The 22518-nt window shown below is 38.4% G+C and overlaps 2 protein-coding genes across 7 annotated transcripts in view; one reads left to right on the top strand and one right to left on the bottom strand.

Moving 5' to 3' along the window:
* Window positions 1–2694, top strand: part of esr1 (estrogen receptor 1) — an 11735-nt gene extending 9041 nt beyond the window's left edge. The window contains exons 7-9 of the mRNA XM_032542268.1: window positions 75–208; window positions 858–1041; window positions 2015–2694. Of these exons, the coding sequence (XP_032398159.1) occupies window positions 75–208; window positions 858–1041; window positions 2015–2306 (610 nt within the window). The 3' untranslated portion in view covers window positions 2307–2694. The remainder of the gene's footprint in view (window positions 1–74; window positions 209–857; window positions 1042–2014) is intronic.
* Window positions 2695–4067: 1373 nt separating this feature from the next.
* The window catches only part of syne1a (spectrin repeat containing, nuclear envelope 1a), a 122201-nt gene continuing 103750 nt past the window's right edge, over window positions 4068–22518 (bottom strand). The window contains exons 132-149 of one of the 6 annotated variants that reach the window (XR_004336059.1): window positions 19844–20006; window positions 18922–19109; window positions 18388–18538; window positions 17534–17716; window positions 17103–17240; window positions 16635–16826; window positions 15859–16177; window positions 14953–15021; window positions 14365–14498; window positions 14114–14240; window positions 13814–14025; window positions 12973–13179; window positions 9329–9457; window positions 8333–8596; window positions 8136–8198; window positions 7382–7440; window positions 6699–6811; window positions 5229–5344 (exon numbers count right to left, since the gene is read on the bottom strand). Coding sequence is in view for 4 of the 6 variants with exons in the window: in XM_032542246.1 (XP_032398137.1) it covers window positions 5068–5344; window positions 7382–7440; window positions 8109–8198; window positions 8333–8596; window positions 9329–9457; window positions 12973–13179; window positions 13814–14025; window positions 14114–14240; window positions 14365–14498; window positions 14953–15021; window positions 15859–16177; window positions 16635–16826; window positions 17103–17240; window positions 17534–17716; window positions 18388–18538; window positions 18922–19109; window positions 19844–20006 (2902 nt within the window). In the remaining 2 variants the exon portion in view is untranslated. Of the gene's footprint in view, window positions 5345–6698; window positions 6812–7381; window positions 7441–8108; window positions 8199–8332; window positions 8597–9328; window positions 9458–12972; window positions 13180–13813; window positions 14026–14113; window positions 14241–14364; window positions 14499–14952; window positions 15022–15858; window positions 16178–16634; window positions 16827–17102; window positions 17241–17533; window positions 17717–18387; window positions 18539–18921; window positions 19110–19843; window positions 20007–22518 lie in introns of all 6 variants that reach the window. The other 5 variants (XR_004336058.1, XM_032542246.1, XM_032542247.1 and 2 more) reach the window with 5 other exon arrangements.

The following is a 22518-nucleotide window of genomic DNA, read 5'->3' as shown; positions in this document are numbered from 1 at the left end:
CCCCCCCTTTCATGTCTTTAGCTGTCAAATATCTAAACAACTTTCCTCATGTTTGCTTTTATTCCGTTTTCTAGGAACGAAGGCGATTGTGTCGAAGGCATGGCTGAGATCTTTGACATGCTGCTAGCCACCGCTTCCCGCTTCCGCCTGCTCAAACTGAAGCCAGAGGAGTTTGTCTGTCTCAAAGCTATTATCTTGCTCAACTCTGGTGAGGCAACGTGTGAGAGACCTTCTTTTGAATCATTAATTATTAATCAACATTAAGAGAAACTAAGTGTGAAGTGATGCCTGGAGACAATGACAGTGGAAAGCAGAGACAGTTCTTTAATCAAAACACAAGCTCTCTAGCTTAATTTTTCAATTCCACACAGTTTTGTTTGCATGCACGCCACTTTCTCACAGGTTTCCATTTTTGGTCCTCGAGAGTAAATATTGAACAGTGTCAAAATACACCCACATATGTGTAGCACTAGCCGGCACATTAGGCGAATAGAGTGTACTGGAAAGGCCCGTACCCTCAGTATGCCCGATAACTGTTCCCATGACAACATGAGGCCGCACAGAGGGCTGTGTTTGTCCCGGAGATTGAAATATTCTGTATAGGAACTCAAATACCAGCAGCATGACAAAACTGGCACAGCTGCTAGAGCCGAATGAATGTTTGATTGCTGTGTGGGCAATACTGCGTCTGCAATCAATGCTCTGCTCTTATATGCGTGTTTGAGTCAGATCTTTTATCAAGTAAAAGTAAAAATGTCTATTTGAGGTGAATTACTTTAACTAAAGTCTCTGTTTAAGAACAGAAAGGTCCATTAGCTTGACAAATTTCCAGTAAGCCCATGTTTTTCCTCTGTCAGGAGCCTTCTATTTCTGCACCGGTACAATGGAGCCCCTCCACGACACCGCGGCAGTGCAGAACATGCTGGACACCATCACAGACGCTCTCATACATCACATCAGCCAGTCAGGATGCTCAGTTCAGCAGCAGTCGAGACGGCAGGCACAGCTGCTCCTCCTGCTCTCCCACATCAGGCACATGAGGTGAAATTAAATTAGAAAAGGTTTTTTGTTTACAATATTAAGCCTTTTGTTTTCAACATGTTCTGCTGAGAATCAGTCATCCACAGTGGTTCTTTGAATTTAAAAGATAAATGCTTTAAAAGGGTTTGGGCTCTTTTTTAGAAACATAATTGATGGTCTCTTTTCAGGTAAGTAGGTTTAAGCATTAATCAGCAATAAGTTAATTAACATTTTAAACTTATTCGTCTTCACTGATGAGTTGTTGCTGTACAGTATGTCAAATATATCACTACATATAAACCACAATAAAAACAATTTGTTTAGTTAAGTGTCTATCCTGAGTTTAAAGAATAAAACCCTAAAGACCAAAAGCAACAATAAATTGTATTCTACGAAGTACAAAGTATTGTCTGTGTATCCAAAGCCAAATATATATCATTTTTTTCTAAAACTGGTTAACACATCAGTGTCAATGCTGTTATACGGGTGACACTGTTCTTCGTCACAACAATCCCACATACATAATTCTGCTGCAGTAAATACTGACTAGAGCACCAAATGTGTATTATTTCTCAGCAGAAAGTAGTCCCCAATGAAACAGTTTTCCATCTTTAGTAAGATGGCCGAATGGGGCTGAGTGATACAGACAAAGTAGGAAGATCAGAAAGTACTGAAAGACTAACACATAGTTGATTTGTTGACAGGAAAAACAAGCCTTAATAAATTTAAATTACGTAGCGAAATAATTGTCAAAAGAAAGTAGTGAATAAAAACTGGAACAATAAATTAACAATGAATAAAAAGCAACTGAAGGGCAAAAAAAAAAAAAAATAGACCATGAGTAATATCCCAATACAAGCTATTGCTTGGGAACAAATGTGTTTTCCAATAAACCCTTACAATTAGAAAATCAAACAGAGCCTTAAGGGATGTCGAAAGAAATTAGTAGCAGCCCTCATTAACTGACTGATTCTAATTCTTCATCTCCCGGCAGCAACAAAGGCATGGAGCATCTCTACAGCATTAAGTGCAAGAACAAAGTGCCTCTGTACGACCTGCTGCTGGAGATGCTGGATGCTCACCACGTCCAGCGGCCAGACAGACCCGATCAGCCCTGGTCCCAGGCTGATGGAGAGCTTCCCTCCACCATCAGCAACAGCAGTGGCGGCGGCTCCTCCTCAGGTGGATGCAGTTCAGGAGCCCGAGTGAGCCGTGAGAGCCCGTGCAGAGCCCCCACAGTCCTGCAGTACGGAGGGTCCCGCTCTGACTGCACCCGCATCCTATGAGACGGAGCACGGCAGGCAACATGTGAAGGTCAAAAGTCATTTTTATGGGTGATGCGTGTAATACAGGAGGAGAGAGGTTTGGGGGGAAAAAAGATAAATGTTGTTGTTGATTGATTTCATGATATAATAATTTATAAATGAATTGAATTTAGGGAGAGAGTTTTTCTTTGGACTACTCCCAATTCACTACAATCTGAGTTTTAATGCAGTTACTCTTCTACGCTGTCTTCTATGTGATTTTAAGTCTGCTTTACAGTCCAGCTTATTATTAAATATTGACAACATGGCAGGTGTTAGGTCACATTGTGGCACTCTATTAGTTTTCAAATGACAAGCAGCTAATTTTTTATTTGTATTTGCCTCGACCGAAGTGCACTTCCTCCGGGGTTTAAAGGCGCCGACACGCCAACCCGATAATTGTCCGTCGGACAGTCTGGTGAGGTCGGTGACTTGAGTCTGTTTGGTGTGTTCTGTACCTGAAATGAAGACAGATTCACGGCCTATTTCTCGCTTAAAATGTTTTCAGAAACACGTTTCGGTGAACTATTTTAGTGAAATATGAGATTGTATTTGGAACAAGCCACCATGACATTTGAATTTCCGGAGAAACCAGACCCACGTGACGCGTTCGCCCAATCAGCTGCCATCGGCTGTCGGCGTGGCTTTGGTGTGTTCCGAGGAACTTTTTTATGGCCAACTCGGTGAGACAGTCAGTCCGACTGCCTTTTCTGCCAACGGTCAGCCGTTGGGTTGGTGTGTCAGGGCCTTAAGGGTCTACAGGCATTTTTTTTTACTTTGACATATTATGATTATACACCAAACTATGATAAAACTGGTTCAAATGAGTGTGTCATTTATTTTGTTTAAATTCCAATTAAGGACTTAACATCAGGTATTGTGTTTTCTGCACACACACAAGTTTAACTTGACATATTTGGGAAGAAAATTATTTTAATGATGAAATGTATGAGGATATATCTGTTGAATTTTGCAGCTTTTGTGAGTAGTCGGTTTGTTCTCTATGCTTACTTGAACTCAAGTTTTCTGAAGTGTGTGTGTCTGTCTTTTTGTTGTTTGTCTTGATGCAGTTCAACCACTTCGAAGCTACTGCAGATTATTGTTCATCCAGTAATTCAGTGATTACATGTTGAGTTTGGCTGGATTTAGACACCTTTATAAACCTAATTATCATAATGTATTTGCACATATTTGATTGTTGTTATTTACGTTCATGAAACAGATCTAGAAGTCCTGGGAATGGCGATTATGTTGCTCAATTCCCACCTGCCTCAAACATTCGTCTCCCACTCTGTCTGAAAGGTCAGAATTGATAAGTTGCAACCAGGGACTATTTGGCATTTTTACTTGAAAAATGACTAACTGCTAGTCCAAATAGTTATTTTTCCTGTCGGTTGACTAACCAGTTAATTGACTAATTGTTTCTGTACTTAAAAAATATAGGCAATTAAAATGTATGAAAAGCCTCCATACAGGATACAATAGGATTTGGCCACTTGAGTTGAAAGTCCAGTTATACCTGAACTGACTGTCATTTGTTTACTGTGCATAAAAATAAAAGTATTAATTGAGAAAATATTTTTCATCACTGTTTGTCGAAGGTTTGTATGCCAAAATTGTACCCAAGAATACACACATTTAAATATTTAATGTTTTATTTTTTGCAAAGAGTGTATTCTTCATGAAGTCGGCATTAGCAAACTGTACATACATAAATAATCATATTCCATCTTTTTTTTTTACACAGATTCTGTTTTAACAACGCAGGGATTCCGATGTCTCATCAAGGCAGAATAATTATCGCAGGTATTACAAAGCTCACGATTTCATGTTGCAGCCGTCCACTAAAACGCTACTAGTGATTGTTTGGCTTTCTTAAAAGCAAGTGACTTTCAATTGCATGCTCAAACAGAGTTAAAAAAATAACTGCCTGTATTCAAAGGCATTTCAACAAAAATTTACAAATCAGTTGAGAGCTCAAATCTTTTTTTTTTTTTTTTTATATTTTCCCCAGTTGATTAAATACTGAAATACAAGCCTTGGCTTGTAGGAAAAGAAGTCGGCCATCTTGGCTGGACGGCTTCAGTGCAGTACCTTCAACAGTGCTCATGTCAGTGCTGTAGATTCAGGTTTTAGCTTTACCATCATATAGAGACTTTATTTCCAAATTCAAACATGTTCTTCTGAAATGTGTCAAGCAGAAAACATGTTCATCCTGTTGAGCTGATTTCTGTGTTTCAGTTATGTCAGTTATTCTTCAGCTGTGAGACTGAATGATTTCTACTCAAACTGCAAGTCTACTGTACAATTTACAATGTCCCACACTCAAGGTGGTGCTTTAGCTTCAATACTAACAATCTATCTGATTGAAGGCTTAATAAATAGTAGCAGCACTGGATATTATGGACAGAAAGCACGGTCGACTTTGGCTCCCAACATACAATATATAAATAGTGCTTTGTTTTCATTTCATTTTTTTCAGGAACCTAAAAAATACATATTTAAGTTAAAACAAGATGAAATGTTTAGATTGGGCGAGAGGGGGTCTCCAGATGATGGTCCATTTTTTCTAGTGAGTGGGTTTAGAGGGTTGAGGTGATTTCAGGCGAGTGGGTATGCAATGTTCATCAGGAGTCTTCACATCACCTCAGAATGACTTCATGATGCATGTTTGCTCCCGAGCACGGGGTGAAGAGGAAACATTCAGTGGAGTCCTTTCAGTAGGTAGATATTCAGCAACTTCTCATATGGGCGGTGGTCCGTTGGTGTAGCGCAGCATTGGATGGAAAGAGCGAGCGAAGTTGTTGGCGTGGTGGCAGCTGTAGTCCTTCTCGGTCATGGGCACCAGGCAGGCCAGGCCGATGAGGAGCAGGAGGAGCAGCTGGACGGGAAGCGCAGCCCTGAGGACCCGCAGCAGGAAGGACGGGCCTTTTGAGGTGGAGGAGGTCGGCGAGGAGTAGCTGTCCGGAAGGTCAGAACGGGAGGAAACGCAGCCAGCGGCGCCTGGAGATCTGCTCCGGCTGCAGGAAGACATGGAGTAAAGTTAAACACAGCAAAGGAAAGACCTGAGTTCACTGGTATTTGCAAATCATGTTTTGTCAAAACCCTGTGACAGCTTTTTTTGTTGTTGTTCAGATTTAAATTTGCTATGTAGTGTAAAATATGCTCAAACCTCAGGGGCTTAAATTAGACATGTGTGCTGTTCAAGCTAAGAACAAGCTTTGTTTAATCACAAACAGTCAGTGGTCATTTTGGTTTGCTTTGGTACCTGGAATGTAGTTTAAGTGCACAAAGTGCCAGAAAGTTAATACAATCAATGGGAAGAATATGAAGACAGATTAGAGATTAAAGATGAAAGGATTAGTCAATTAAGAAGTCAATTGACAAAAAAATTGATCAGCAATTTACATAAATAATTAATCATGTTTTTTTTTCACCAAAAAACTTCAGTTTCTCAAATGTGAGAATTGCTTTTTGTGTTTAATGTAATCTTAAGTGAAATATCTGGGTTGAATTGTTGGTTGGACAAGACATTTTAAAATATCAGTGATCTGTAGAGAATTGTGATTCATTTTTCACTATTTTCTGACAATTCATAGACTAAACAATTGAGAATATAGTCAGATTAATCAATAAACAAAATAACTTGTCACAGTAAATCTGTCAATTCAGACATTTAAAATGGGTTAAATTTAAACATGTTTGCAATACTGTTTTACCCATGTCTGGCAAAAGAACAAAGACTCAGCAAACACTCAACAGGAAAGAATACAAAAATGGGGAAAATATACCCAGATCCAACAGTTGGAGAGATTGAAAGTCACGTAGTTAAACAGAGACACACATGTACAGCAGACCTGCATACGCACAAAACACAAACACACTTAGAAAACCGCAAGCCCTCGTAGATAGCCGGCCGTGTCTCATTGGGGGGAAAACGTTCTGGCTTTAGAGCCGAGTGTGTGAGAGTTCACTGCCATATCTCATTCCAGACAGACTCGGGAGAAATGCCAAACCCCTCTGGAGATTTCAAACAGAGTCTTGAGCTGAGGAACAGCATGTTCTTACTGCGACTCATCTTTGAGGAGGCTGAAGGAGTGTCAGACAACCTGACAATCCTCCAGCCTCTCGCTCTGTAGCCTGCTAATTTCATTTATTTTTTTTAGTCCTCCTGGATGTTACCATAAGTCATGCATGAGCAGCGTATGCACGTTGTGTATGTTTTATATACTGTATGTGGCTCATGGCAAAATCTCCTGCTTTGTTGGATTTCAGCTTCCACGGCTCGTTAATATGTGATAGAAAGTCCCTGCTCCTCACATAAAGAATGCTATCAGTGGAAAGCAAAGATATAATGTTTACTACAAAACTCATGGTAAGACGGGTTTAGGCTGAGTCTTCACCATGCCTGTGTGTTGTTGCTATTTAATGGAAATCATAGAAAGTTTAATCAGCCCAAACAGTCAGAGGTGGGTGATTTAAGAGGTCTGGAAAGGAAACAGGAAAGAAAGTGGGAGTTAAGGTAGAAGGAACATAAATGCAGGAGTTCTTGCATCATATCCTGCTTTCAACTAAGAAAAGAGTGAAACAGGAAGGTAGAAAAACAGAGCTAAGGGAACGAGGGCTGAGGGGTCACTGGGATTCAGGTAATGCCATCTAGTGGGCGAGGAGAGTGCTACAGCCACTCTGAGAAAGGAGAAGCAAAAAGACAATATTTCATGATGCCATTCAAAAAGCAGCAGGGCAAAGAGAAGCAGTAAAATAAAACATTTAAAGGAGAAAAGGAGCGGCCTGATGTAGGCGATTCCCCACTCGTTTAAGCTTGTAACATGGTCTCTAGAATAAGGGAGGATCATGGAACGCAGGGTTAAAGCCTTAAAACTAGTCAATTAAAGAATCTAAACATCAAAATCATCTAATATCTTTTAAAGTGAGTAAATTGCTGAATGTGATTAATTGATTTTCTCATGGGTTGACTGAATAAAATCAAGTTTCTAGTCAGGCATAGCTTTGGTTCCATTATCATCCCGTGTTTCTAGAGTCCAGGAGAGAGGTACCTGTGGCGCGGGCCGCTCTCAGGGTGTCCTGGGTGGGCCTGACTACTTTTGCCTCGGGGCTGTACCACGTAATGAGCAGGGAGGGGTAAAAGAAAGAAAAGAATGTTTCAGTCAAGGGCAAATAAAGACAAAGCCTCAGATGAGAGAAAAAAAACGAATAACATAAAGAGCCATAACATCGCTAGAATTATCAACAACCAAAGAGCAGCAACATAATCAATGATGGTGATTGACTTTCAGAACCAAGAAATCTGGCTTCTCAAGACTAAATTCTCATAAGTCAAAAGAAACTGACAAATTAAATATGTTTAACTAATAGCTACAAAGTGATAAAACAGAAAACAAATACCATTTGTTTAATACATGCAATCCAAAATGAGATCTGAACTAAGCCATTACAGAACAGTTTTATCATGGGAAACGAAAAGCCAGGTTTTCTTGTACAGTTTTGGCAGATCGACATGGTGTGGGTGGCAAAAAACATCTAAAAAAAGAAAGAGGGGTGGTGGGGCCAGCAGCAAATCTTTTCATGTACTTAGCAGAGAAACAGAAAAACAGAAAACATTTATATTAACAATAAAAAATAAATAAAAGGGTAATAGGCACACATCTATAAGATGTCTACTTGGAAACCAAAGGGAGAAGGTAAGTTGAATGCAATGTTATCTGGGGCCTCTTATTAAGCATGGAAGCTAGCCTAACTGGACATTATGAGGGGCAACATTACCAATCCTTTGTGACTTTGGACAGTCACCTCTGAGTCAGGACCAGCTGATCCACAGATTTCTGATTTGCTAACAGGAAACGGTAAGCAATCCTGAAAAATAAATCAAAACAACAACAGTCACTATATCATAAAGATCATTAAACTGCTATTAATGGTGAGGAAGATTTTGATGTCAACATTAAGGGGCCACTTGTTCGTTCACTCTATATTTAGCATTTTCTGACCTGCGGTGTGTCCGTGGCCTCCAGCCTCCTCTCCAACCCCTCCAGGTCTGAGCTGACCACCCTGAGGAGCAGCCTCAGCCTGTTCAAGATCACATGCACCTTCTCCTGGGCCTCCAGACATGCGCTGCCCTGAGCCTGGATCTGCTCCGAGGCTTGCGACTGCAGCAGCAGAGTCTGAGGTTTAGTGTTAACAAGCAGCTGAGCCGACAACTCCTGAAGAGATGACACCTTCTGCTGCGAGTCCAGAAGCTCACACTTGATTTGCTGCAAGAAAATAAAAGAGACAGAAGAGTCAGCAATATAATGTGTACAACATATTTGTCTTTGAACTGTGTAGTTTTTTTTCTTGATCTTAAAATGGCTAGTTTTTGTGGTATTTGAAAAAAAAACAAATAAAGACTTCCTTGGCTTTCATGCTTTAACATGACATAACATTAATAATTTTTAAGATTATCTGTATATGTTCAGAAATTCTTATTAATGTTTATCTTTGTTCTATCTAATTCTATTATTATATAATTATAAATTATTATATAATTCTTTATTCTAATCCTATTTTTGTAAAGTTAATAGAGTGTAAACATTTGTTATCTTTAGAGCAGACTTAAACTGTTTTACAGAACACAGGGGACCACCAAACCAATCAACATACAATAGTCATAGTATAGTATATAGTATATAGTCATATAAACTCAATGATGGACTCAGATTTTACACTCTTTTCCCAAAAGAACCGAATCTAGTGAGATTTCTGTTAGATCTGGCTTAGAACATAATCATATGGTATCATATGGTAACAGGGTGAAAATAGTACGGAAAAGTATAACCACAACAGGATTTCGTTTTACTCTCAAAACCCCTTCGGTACCCTTACCCCACTTTAGGAACTACTGAGTTAAAATATCCACTTACTTTATGGTGATTATTATAAAAGAGGAGATGCAGAGATAAAAACACAAGTCTGCTGTACACAAACTTCGCATTAGAGAGACATACCGTCAGTGTTTTGTGATGAGCTCTTAATGTATCACGATCCAGATTGGGAGGGATGGGAACCACCTCATTCCTCCTGCGGTCAATATTCTCCAGCCATAGCAGCAGACCGTGGCTCATCTCATGGAACTCCTGAAAGGAAAGCAAATGATTAATGAATGATTGTCGGGTATAAGCAGGGATCCTGAAGTTAAATTGAATACATTTTAAGGCATTTTTTAAGACACTTTCCATACATTTTAAGACCTCACTGCAAATTCGAATTTTAACCAGTCATAGTAGAGAATGTCAAAAACAATCTCAGCGGTAGAGCGGGCGCACATGTACTTTGAGGTTTGTGCCTTGACGCAGAGGTCTAGGGTTTCAAATCCGACCTGTAACTATTTCCTGCATGTCTTCCTCCCGCTCCCCCCTTTCTCACCTAGCTGTCCTGTTAAAAATTAAAGGTGGAAAACCCCCAAAAATAATCTTAAAAAAAAAGAAGTAAGTAATAGAATAGAATGTCATAAAAAAGGTATGGTATAGTATGACATAAAAAGTCCTAGTATAGTACGTAATAAAAAAAAGTCATAGTATGTCATAAAAAGTCATAGTATGGTATGTCATAAAAATGTCATAAAATGTTAAAGTAGTTATAATAATAATAATATAAAGTCATAAAAGGGTTATAGTATAGGATGTCATAAAAAAGCCATAGTCTTGAAAGTCAAAAACAAAAAAGGTAATAGTATAGTATTTCATATAAAAGTCATGGTATAGTGTTTCATAAAAAAGTATAAGAAGTCATGGTATAGTATGTCATGAAGATCATAAAAAAGTCATAGTATAGTATGTCATAAAAAGTCATGGTATGTCATTAATATCTATCTCATGTAATGTTGTATTTTTGTGTACACTTTGGTTGTTTTAAAGAACTTAACAAATAAAGTTGGATTGGATGAAGGTAAAAAAAAGTCATAGTATAGTATGTTATAAAAATGTCATAGTATAGTATGTCATATAAACTCAAAAAAGTTACAGAACGGCATGTCATAAAAAGTCATAAAACGTCATAGTATAGTATGTCATAAAAATTCACTATAGTATGTCAAAGACAAAAAAAGGTAGTACAGTATATCATAAAAAAGTCATAGTATAGTATGTCATAAAAAAGTTATAGTATAGTATGTTATAAAAATGTCATAAGAAATTCATAGTGTAATATGTCAAAAAAACAAAAGTAATAGTATAGTTTGTCATAAAAAAATGTCATGGCATAGTAAGTTAAAAAAGTCAAAGTGTAGTTATGTCATTATAAACGTTAAAGTATGATATAAGTCATAGTAATAAGTCATAAAAAGTCATAGTATAGTATATCATAAAAAAATCATTAAAAAGTCATGCTAAAACATCACACTAAAGTATGTCACAAAAATGTCACAAAATTTCAGTATAATATGTCAAAAACAAAAAAAGGTAATATATCATAAAAAAAGTCATGCTATAGTATGTCATAAAAAAGTCATAGTATAGTATGTCATATAAACTCAAAAAAGTTACAGAACGGCATGTCATAAAAAAGTCATAAAACGTCATAGTATAGTATGTCATAAAAAAGTCATAGTATAGTATGTAATAAAAATGTCAAAAAAACAAAGGTAATAGTATAGTTTGTCATAAAAAGGTCATTGTATAGTAAGTAAAAAAAGTCATAGTATAGTTATGTCATTATAAACGTTAAAGTATGATATAGGTCATAGTCATAAGTCATAAAAAGTCATACTATAGTATGTCATAAAAAGGTCACAGTAAAGTATGTCACAAAAATGTCACAAAAATTCAGTAGAGGTCAAAAACAAAAAAAGGTAATATATCATTAAAAAAGTCATGCTATAGTATGTCATAAAAAAGTCATAGTATAGTATGACATATAAACTCAAAAAAGTTACAGAACGGCATGTCATAAAAAAGTCATAAAACGTCATAGTATAGCCATAAAAGTATATATATGATATGTTGAAAAGAGTCATAAAAAGTTATAGTATAGTGTGTCATAAAAAGTCAGTATAGTGTAGTATAATTATATAATGAATGTAAATGGCCTGTATTTATATAGCCCTTTCCTAGTCTTAACAACTACTCAAAGCGTTTTTACATAGTAGAGAACCATTCACCATTCACACACACATTCATGCACCGTGGCCGAGGCTGCAGTAATCAGATAAACCTTGTGACTGGCAGGCAACCGCTCTACCAATAGGCCACAGCCGCCCTATATTAAAGTATGTCATAAAAACGTCATAGTGTTTCATAAAAAAACTCGTAAAAAGTCATAGTATAGTATGTTATAAAAAGGTCTTAAAACGTCATAGTGTAGGATTACATAAAAGAACTTTTATGTATAGTATGATATAAAAGTCCTAAAAGTCATAGCATAGTTAGTTGAAAAAAGTCCTAAAAAGTCATAGTATAGTATGTCATGAAAACGTTATAGTATAGTATGTCATAAAAGGTCATAAAAAAATCATAGTATAGTATGTAAAAAAAAAAGTCAGAAAGAATTCATAGTGTAGTATGTCAAAAACCAAAAAAGGTGATCGTATAGTATAAAAAAGTCATGGTATAATACTGTAGGTCATAAAAAAGTCAAAGTATATTGTGCCATAAAAGTCATAGTACAGTAGTCTTATAAAGTCATAAAAAGTTATAGTAAAGTATGTCATAAAAAACTCATAGTATAGTATGTCATGAAGGTCATAAAAAAGTAATAGTATATATATATATATATAGTATGTCATAAAAAAATCATAGTGTAGTATGTCAAAAAACAAAACAAAGGTAATAGAAAAAAGTTATAGTATGATATAAAAGTCATCAAAAGTCCCTGTAAAGTATGTTATTAAAAAGTCATAGTATGTCATAAGAATTCAGTATAAACATTCACACACATTTACACTCCAATGCGCAGCAATGCGTGGGGCTGTGTCTTGCCCAAGGACACTTTGACACTGTGGCTGAGGGTGCTGTACAAGGTGCCACCTGCTCATCAGAACATTCACACGGAATTCAGTGTCTTGCCCAATGACACTTTGACATGGAATCAAACCAGCAACCTTCCGATTGGCCGGCATCCACAATACCACTGAGCCACAGCCACCCTATATTATAACATTTCATAAAAAAGTCATAGTAGAGTATGTCAAAAGATTTCATAGTTTCATAAAAATATCTTTTAAAATTAGTAGTGTCAAAAAAAGGTAATACTCTTAAAAAAATCATAGTACAGTATGTTATTAAAAATGTCATAGTATAGTATGTCATATAAAGTCATAAAAAAGTCATAGTATAACATAAAAAGTAATAGTATTTCACAAAATGTCATAAAAAGTCATAAAAAAGTGTGCCATAAAAATAATCTCTTAATTCTCTTTTCATAAATGAAAAATACAAGGAGATGAATGACTTCAACACCTACACCTCAAGACATGGCATGTATTTAGTTTTGATGTTTGTGTACCACCTTTTAAAACGTGCTCTGCTGCAAAATTCTATAGATATAAAGCACCTGACATACTACATACAAGTTTATTTCTTAATACTATGTACAAAAGAAGTTGCAACAACCATGCTAAGGATGCCTATTACATTTTTTGTGTGTCCTGTCGTACCTGGCACTGCATCAGCGCCCTTTGTAGCTCTTCCCTCCAGTCCTCCAGGGAGGTACTGAGCCAATCCCAGCATGCATTCATCTCTTTCAGCCTGTCCCTCAACTCCCACGCCTCCTCAGAGTCAGGCTCTGATTGGAGGAAGTCTGCACTGCTCAGATTGATGGACAAGACCTCTGACTTATGGGCATCCACCCCCTTCAGCAGCTCCTAAAGTGAAGAGTCAATTAGTAAAGTGTTCAAAACAGCAACTTCATGTGGGAAATCACTTATAATTACAGTGAACAATGAACTGGGCCAGACTGTAGGTGGCTACTAGATAGAGGAAGCTGAGAATACATGAGGTGTCAACAGACAAGCGTGCAGCATGATGAGGATGTTTGATATAAGCCATTAGGCTTCAGAGGGGTGTATTTATAGAATAGTGTTATTTTGCCTAATGCTTTACTCAGACTCAGTATTAAGGAGTGAGTGTGTGTAGAACGGTGAGTGGAAGGTCAAAATTGTCAGCGTCCTGCATGTGAAGTAGGACATCATATGCAAGGCCAGTGGGGTCACATTAATGCAGACAAACTGTACTTCATGTACAGGTCCTGAAAATATACTGTAGACACTGCAACAGATAAATGTACACAAGAAAAGCTGACAAAAATCGATGTTGCAAAACTAATGGTTCCAATTTCCAAATGCAAGAAAACCAAAATGAGAACATGACAGCTTCCTAGAAATTAGATTACTCTGCTGCAATGAGATTTTGGTCAACAAATGAATCTACATTTTGTATAAAAAAATTAACAACTCTTGCTGCTCTGATATAGCAACTACAAACACACAGTAAACAAACCTTGAGCTTCTTGATTCTCTGCTGGATGGTGTGTATGTCGGTGCTGAGATCGAGCCCTCGCAGCTGATTGAGTTCAGCCTCAGACTGACCCAACCAGGCCCTCATGGTCTGCAGGTCTGAGATCAGCTGCTGCCATTGTTGCAGGTCCTGCTTGTGCCTGTGCTTCTCACTCAGAGACTGAGCCTGGATCAACTCCCAGCGCTCGATCACACCTTGAGGGAAACAGATCAGTTTAACGCACGCAGTATCTACAGGAGGAGGTCATCTATCATGATATGTGTGTGTTTGTGTGTAACTAACCAGAACTCTGAGTATCTGTGCTGGTGGTGTTGGTGAGTCCCGGCATGTCATCCTCGTCTTCTGTCAGCTCTCCCTCTGCTCTCTTCACTGCGTCTATACTGCCTCGACACTCTCCCATCAGACGCATCTGGAGGGAGGATGTTAGTGGAATTCATGTTTTGGCTTAAAATAAAAGTTTATATGTTGATCCCATGTGCATGTCTGAACGTAATGTAAGACATCAAATGTCACTAAAAATGAACTGGACTCACGTAGCCCATGTAGGTGGAGTCGATGTCGGGGCTGGAGCTGTTGGCGGTGGCCTCTCTCTGCTGGAGGTGGTATCGCCCTGCATCCAGAGCCTGATCCAACTGTCTGAGACTGGCCTCCAGCTGGTCCGGCTCACCTGCACAGAGGCCCACGACAGGGTCAAGAAAACTAGGAGGATAAAGCTTTTAATGACAAAGATTTAATTAGCATGCTGTTGGTGTAGACTGATGCTGTGATGGCATGCATTAGTCTGAAATGCAAAATAAAGGCAAGACATGGCAGAAAAAAACACAGAAATCAGGTTTTTAACATGTTAAAAACAATATCAGCTGTAAAATAAATGACCAAAAAACAACAACACACAAGTAAGAATGCAATGGTTGAGATTAGAATTTAGTGATCTGGACGTCAGCATGCAATGATGTCATCTTTGCACTTTTAACATGCAAGGATGTTTCTGGATGGTGGGACATGCAGCCTAAAGGATGCCTCGGTGTGGTAGAAAAATTAAAAAAGCGTGTTATAGTTTATGGCAAGCTCTCATTTTTCATGCTGTGGCATTCCTTGTCAGGGGGGCTGCCGTTTCCTACCAGAGGAGGATTTCAATGTGTTCTCAGTCAGAGTTATATAGGCCTCTGGGCTCTCTGGGATAACTACATCTGGGAACAAAGACATACACATATACTACTTACAATGTAGGCATGATTGAATGTGATATCTGTGCTAATCTGTAATGATTTGGCACTGATTGTTTAACTTTTTTGTGCTTATTTTGTGTTTTAAATGTGTGCCATTGAGACTGTTAACTGGTGCCAGATCTAAAGAAATGACTGGACCTCATTTGCATACTTGTTGGTTGAGATTCCCCTTATTTTAAAAAGATACAATAGTTGCCTTGTTTTTAAGACAGCTTTCACAGAAAAATGTTACAAAACAATACAATACAAACACTTTACAATACTGGGAGTGTCATGTTGTTTTTGATACTTGAGGGTACAAAGATTTTTTTCCTCATCACTAAAACCTTGCTAACAATTTTTCCTTGATCAATTAAATTAAACTTTCAGAACACATCAATTGCTGTTGCCATATAACTAAAAATAAATTCATATTTTTTCAAACGGCTTATCAGTATTTATACTTATACCCAATTTATTCCCATTTCATAGAAAACTTTGTTAACGTTTACTTGTATGTGTTTTATTTCCCAATAATGACCTAGAAAGTTTCCTTAAAAACTGTAATTTGCTTTCCTTTCTAAAGGAATTTCCCTGACAGAGAGGTTCAGTTTAAACCAAATAATTTATTATTCATTTTCCACTAGAAACTTATATAACATAACATATACTAAGTGTTATATACATTAGTTCTTTTCAGGAAACGTCTTACTTCAGACCTCTTTAAATTACAAAAACATCTTACGGTTACATTCACAAGCAATCAGCAAACATCCATTAAGCAAATCATCCATCATACAGTAGTAAAGTTGTACCAACCTGACAGCACGGTGACAGCTGTCCTCAGATACTCATCCTCCTCCTCTTGCCCTTGGCTCCTTTCCCCATGGCCTCGTCCTCCAGGGCTGTCCAGACCTCTGCTCAGGTCGTAGTCGTGGTCCCACTCTAACGGGATGGAGTCCACGCTGGCAGGGGTGTCACGTCCTGAGCGGTCTGCCCTAATAAGGGCGGTCGTACCCGAGGCTTGACGGCTTGATGCCCGGGGCAAAGAGGAGTCGCCCCACTGCAGCTCAGAGAGCTCGCCACCTTCCTCCATGTCCAGCTCTCTGTCTGAACAATCAAGGTCATCATCGGCCAGCTGAGAGAGAAGAACAGGAAACTGTTAGTAGAAGAAGGAAAGTAAGATGATAGGAGGAACAGCATAATGCAAGAATGAAAGAAAATGCAAAATAACACACAGAAAAATTGAGTGTCAGACACTGTAAAGGTTATAGAATTTCAAAATATGTGTAACTAAGAAGTGTGAGAGTGCAGTCAGTGAGGTACTGTGAGGTGAGTGTGTGTGCCGCACTTAATATTAACATGCAAATATAACATGAGTGTGTGATCTGTTCCTTACCAGCTGTCAGCGTGAAACTATGTTGGACACGTTTTTACCATGTCATTGGTGATAAAAGTTGTAGTGTACATTTTGTAATGTGTTTACAGATTCTCGCATCTGGAGAGAACATATCTTTAGCAGAAAGTCAGGCATAGATGACAAGGAGTATTTTTGTATGCTACCTAATGTGTGTCGTCTGTGTATCTTTACTCACAGGCAGTCGTGTGAGTTTCTTGTAGTATCTATCGACTCGTCCGAACACCTCCTGGCAGTATCTCTGCAGCTCCTCCAGCTCTTCCTCGATGACGGCTGCATCCAGAGGTTCACTCTTCTCAATCAGAGCTTCACCTTGTCTGAACACCAGGTCAATCTTTCCTGTGTTCAGATAGATCTCCTGCTGAAATGCCTAAGAAACACACACACACACACACACTGCAGAATTCAGAGAACTGTATCTAAAAATAATTGTCATTATCTAACAATGATACAATCATTTAAAAAGCATTTCAATTAATAATGTACCCAATAAAATGTTTAAATTACAAAAAATGTCCATCAGTTTCGTCTAAATTAAAGTGAGGCCTCAAAAGAGACAAAAATCTTTGCATCTCAGTTGTGTTATGTTATGTTATGTATCATGTTGGCCTGTTGCGTTATCTAAGAATTAATATTTCTGTCTTACCCTGAGCTGTTTTATCTTGGCCTGTACATCGCACTCAGAGAAGTGCTCTATGTTGGTCAGCTGGAGGTCCATCTCCGTCAGCCACACCAGGATGCTGTCTCGTGCCGTCTCAAACTCCTCCCTCTGGCTGATGAAGTGCTGAATGAATAGAGGGAGACATGTATGCTTTATTGTTTTTTCTTTATCTTCTTATATTAACTAGGTTGTTTCTCAATAAATTCAGGAAATTTATAAATTTAATAAAGTGAATGGATTGAAGTAGGAAAATGTTACTGGACATTAAATATGGACACATTTATAAATACTACTGGAGGCCAAATGAAATAATGGAATAAGCGTTTATTAGAACTAATTAAGAGTAAATCAGCTGTACACTGTCACTAACTCTTACAAACTTTAGTTGTTGAGCCAACAAACTAAGACAATGTTACCTTAAGCCTGCGTAGGATGGAGGCCACTCTCTTCTGCAGGTTATCCCATCGCCTGTTCCCATCATGCACCATTTCCCTGAGTCGGCAGGAGGAATCGGTGCGGTTCTCCCGGGCCAGGCGACGGTACTGTTTGTTGATGAGCTCCAGCTGGGTTAGGCACTCCTGCACCTGACGCTGGAAGGCCTGTGACAAAAAAAACAGACATACACAAATTAAAGCTCTGAATAGGACACGCTTATTTGGAATACACACATTCAATATTATATATATATTTTTAAACGCTTTTAAGTGTATGCACAAAGAAAACAAACATTTAACAACGACTAAAAATGGCCTATGTAATCTGTAAACAGTGATTCTGTTCTACAGTGAGGAAACAAAAACAAACGATAAGCAAAAAAATGTTAATTAATAAGAGGTCAAAAAATGTTAAAGCTCAAAATCCTGACATACGCAAAGTTAATCTATATTTAACTTTCCAATCAGGCACAAACAGTGCAGATCCACAGGCCAGACAGTCAGCTAGCAGGAATGCGCACGTGCAGAGTGATGGACTGCGGCAGCTGTGCAGACCAGTGCAGACGAGTTTAAGGAACATGAAACACTTTTTTTTGTTTCCTCTACTCTGCATTGACAGTCTCTGTCTTGAAATGAATTTTGTTTTCATGACAGGAAACTTTAAAAACATCAAAGCATGAACTTATAAAAAAACATGTTTAAAACAAGACATGCATTTGGCTGTGCTCATTTTATTAAGTTTGCTACAAATACAGCTATGTATACATGCAGACACTTTGCAACTGCAGTTCAGTCATTTACTCCACCTTCTCATAATACAAGTTAAATGTACACACCTCAAACTTTTTAAGCTCTTCTTTAGCGACAGTATACAGAACTCCAGAGGAATTAGGCAGAGCTGCAGTTCTTTCTGAGGTCTTCAGCCAATCCTCAAACCTGGAGTAATCATCCAGAAACCTCTGCCACAACCGCCACGTCTCTTCAATCCTGCACAGAAAAAATGTTCAGTAATGTCATGGCTGGATTTTCTTAAATATAAACATATGATTGTATGATTAGTAGTAGTATATTCACTAGAGTTCAGTATGCTGAGTATCATGATTTGGTTGGCATCAAATGCATCTGTATATATACACATATTTATTTAACTATCTAACATATTGGATTGCTCATTTAGGACCGTAGGCCAAATCTTTTATATAAGCATTTCAATTATGTATGATTAAATGTAAAGTACAACTTTGATAACTCTTTAACCACACACCATAAAAGGTATCAGTGGTTAACGATGTTTAAATATTATCACCAGCAGATGCATATGAATGCTGCTACTGTATACACAAGACTGAAGTTATCAAAGAGGCACTGACTTGAGCCTCCTCTCCATGGACATTGCACAGATGTTCCTCCAGCGTCTGTCCAGCCCTCTGGTGGCCTGCTGGATGGAGTCACACTCTGTCTCTGTGGAGCAGGCGTCACAGTCGTGGAGCAGGACTTCACACAGGTTCAACACTGACGCCACACCTGTGCTGTGTTTCTCTATGTCCCTCTGCAGCTCCTGTAAGTCAGTCATAATAAAAACTTATTGTTTGCAGTACTAAAAATGTTGTATGTGTAGCATTTAGCATTCTCTAAATGTTGTTAAATGTAGCTTGATGTATGCTGACCCGCCTTCCTGGCTTTGTTCCATGTGTCTTTTATGCCATAAATTAAATCTGCAATAGTATACAGAAGGAACACAATTCGCCAGCTTAAGTACAGTAACTGCATGTGTTAGCTAACTCTGCTGCTGTGGCGAGGAAGGAGGTCAGTGGGGTGTTAGAATCCAGTCCACATTTAGAGCGGCATCTTGGCAGCAAGAGACATTGTAGGTACTGACTCTAAGCTGGCTTTTAAACAAACAGCTAGATATGTATGCATTAGTCATGCTGGGATTTCCTCCTGTGATTCAGTGTCACTCATTTTCCACCAACTCAGTTTGAGTCATATTGTTCTGCTGCTATTTAGTATTTACAGAAAAGTACATATTTACAAAGTGTGCTTGTTTTTGTCTGTGAAGGTTCTTGCACATCTGAGTGTGCATATGTCTTGTAGTATGTGTGCAAGACAGGATGTCATTACCACATAATGGTCAAACGCTGCAAGCATTTTTTTCAATCTTACAGGGAATGTACCTAATTTGGTTGAATTTGCTTAATTTTGCATAACACAAAGGCCCTTTAAAATATAATAATAAGCTGTTCTGCTTCACATTTTTGTAATGCATGACTGTTTGTGTGTTGTCCTACTTGCCTGCTGCTGGTTGAGTTTCCTCTGAATCTCCAGGTCGTTGCAGGTTTCGTAGACAATGGGCCTGGACAACTCTGTCTCGATGTGAGCCAGCCAAGAACGCAGGCTGCTCATGTTTTTATCTAACTGCTGAACCGCCACAAGGGTCTCCCTCAACTTCTTCACCCTGGTAGAGACACAAGAGTCAGAGTCAACACATGGGACAACTGTAAACACTAAGGAAGACATTGTGGTAATGGAGAAATTCCTTGACAGATAATTGAACAACTATCTCAACAACAAACCAAAAATAATACAGAAAAGGACATTTTTCTTATTCACTAGAGAAACATACTGAACACAGCTTTGCATCCGATTGTAAAATCTGAAGTAAGAATTGAAACTAAAACATTTCCTACAAAAAGCACTCTTTAATCTGCAGACAAAAAACCACCAAGAATTAAAGAGTGCCATGTTCAGAGCAGAAGAGTAACATTAGTATTAGTTATGAGTATTATTTCAGATCTGCACATATATTTTTGTTGGGAAGTGATGAATCCTTACACAACAACTGGGAACCATTTTGGATCGGCCTGACATTTCCAAACCCTTACTGCAATCAATGATATGTGAAACATGTTTAAATTAGGCAACATCAAGTCAGCTTAACGTCCAACTCTCCACCCAACAAAGCAATGCTAGTCTCACTGTCTAACCAAAAGAACTTAAAAGAATGAATGTGTCGGCCATTCAATATGACAGAACAAAAAAACTATAGATTGTAATCTAAAAACAATAGACTTGTTAAGCACATCTACTCTACTATCACTACAGCTCTAATGTGCCGTGGCATTATGTGCTGCATAGTATCAGCTGCACACCACATCCTTAAAATTCCTAAATCTGCTACGAGGCATCTTACAATGTCACATGCTGTAGGATACAGTAGCTTGACTGTTTACATTATATGGTAATATTTTGCATTGCATCACACATAATCCACTGCACACACCAGGCTTTGGTCAAATACAAACGGCAAATAATTAAAAGGTTTAGGCATTTGTTTAAACCTAGTGTATGAGGTTGCAGAGCTTCACCGAGTCAGGTTAGTTAAGTTGTCATTTATTGTCAATAAAACAATTATGCTACACTCACACTAACAGTGACAGTATGACTTCTGCTATTGTCTTATTGTACAGTTGTGTGTGATAACCTCCACCCAATGCTGGAAACCCAGACTAGTTAAAACAACACTTAAGAAATTATTTTTACACACTAGTTCTTATAACATTATCTAACTAACATTCTTACACTGATGCTGTAGCAATCCACATAAATAATTCTAGAAATTATTATTCTACATAGCAGGAGCTATGCACATAGCAAAGTGCATGAGAAAAATCAGCTCCGCATGAGGAAAGAACATAAGGCTTTTTTTCGATAGACTGTTGTTGTGTACAGTGCAGTCTTCAAAAATAGTTTTAACATAAATTCTCAAGTTTGTCCTGCCTGTTGACATCACAGTCACAGTCCGGTAGATCCTCACTCGGGCATCCAGCCATATTATCCGTCCCTAAATCCAAAACCATGGGGGTGCGGAATTCCCAAAGACAACGTCAGGAAGCGTAACAGTGTCAATCCAAACAGTCTTCTCTTTTGTTTGCGTGCTCCACATGGGACTCTCTCTAAACTCTGTCTGTGCAGAAGGGGAGGGTAAGCAGGCAACTGTGACTTTTCAACTGTTGCTCTCCAAGGTTAAAAAAGGGGACCCCAAACAGACATGAGTGTATACGTATGTGTATGTGTGTGTGTGGGAGGGAGAGTGTGTGTGCCTGAGAGTGACAAGTGCTGCTGTTTCTAAAAAGAGACTTACAGTCAGAGCCATGTGCCGCAGAGCGAGCCTATGTCTGAGTATCATACACACTAAGTTCACACCAAAGGGACTATAAACTGTGAGTAAATCTCAATGAATGGTGCACAACCTGTAACGTTTTCCAGTAGAACATGTCTGCAGAAGAATAACAGATCCTTGTTTCCTTAGAAAATTTAAAACTCCGGAAACTGTCAATAAATTAATCCACAAAATCTAAATTCCAAAGAAAACCCAACATTTTTAAACATTTTTCTGCACTTTGTGACAGCTAAAAACTGTCTGACCTGTTGGTTTTTAGTAAAGGACGGATGTAAGAGACAAAGTGAGTGCAGCTGTCTGCATGGGATCAGAGACTGTTCTCCCATTTCTGGCAACAGCCAGAAGACTGCCGGGGGGCGGAAGGGACAGCTGGTGTAGATAGAGTCAAAGTTTGGGTCAGGTCACTTTCAATTCAAAACATACAGAAAGATGAGTTTATGTTTTCCATATTTTTCATCCACATCAACACAAAAATGAGAAAGAATTCTATGTCACCAACTACCATACACTCAGTACAAGACTGGTTCCAACTCTGGTAAGTGAAACCATCCAGAATGCCAAAAAGGTAGGTGAAGACAAAAGGAGAGAGTTGAGGTGGGATGAAGAATGTGACCTCTCTCTGCTTGGTTTGAAGCTCCACTAAATGGAAGCCCAACAGCAAGGAACTCAGAAAAATGCCTCGGCAGCAATGTGGGAAAATTGATTCTCCATCATGTGTCATAAAGGATACCATGGTAACAAACTGAGGCCAAGGCACGCCTTAACTAATTAAAGAGGAGTAATGCAA

This window comes from Etheostoma spectabile, chromosome 18 (assembly GCF_008692095.1).
Source record: "Etheostoma spectabile isolate EspeVRDwgs_2016 chromosome 18, UIUC_Espe_1.0, whole genome shotgun sequence".
Lineage (NCBI taxonomy): Eukaryota > Metazoa > Chordata > Actinopteri > Perciformes > Percidae > Etheostoma > Etheostoma spectabile.
The sequence above is the reverse complement of the archived record's forward strand: the minus strand, read 5'-3'. Positions and strand labels throughout refer to the sequence as shown.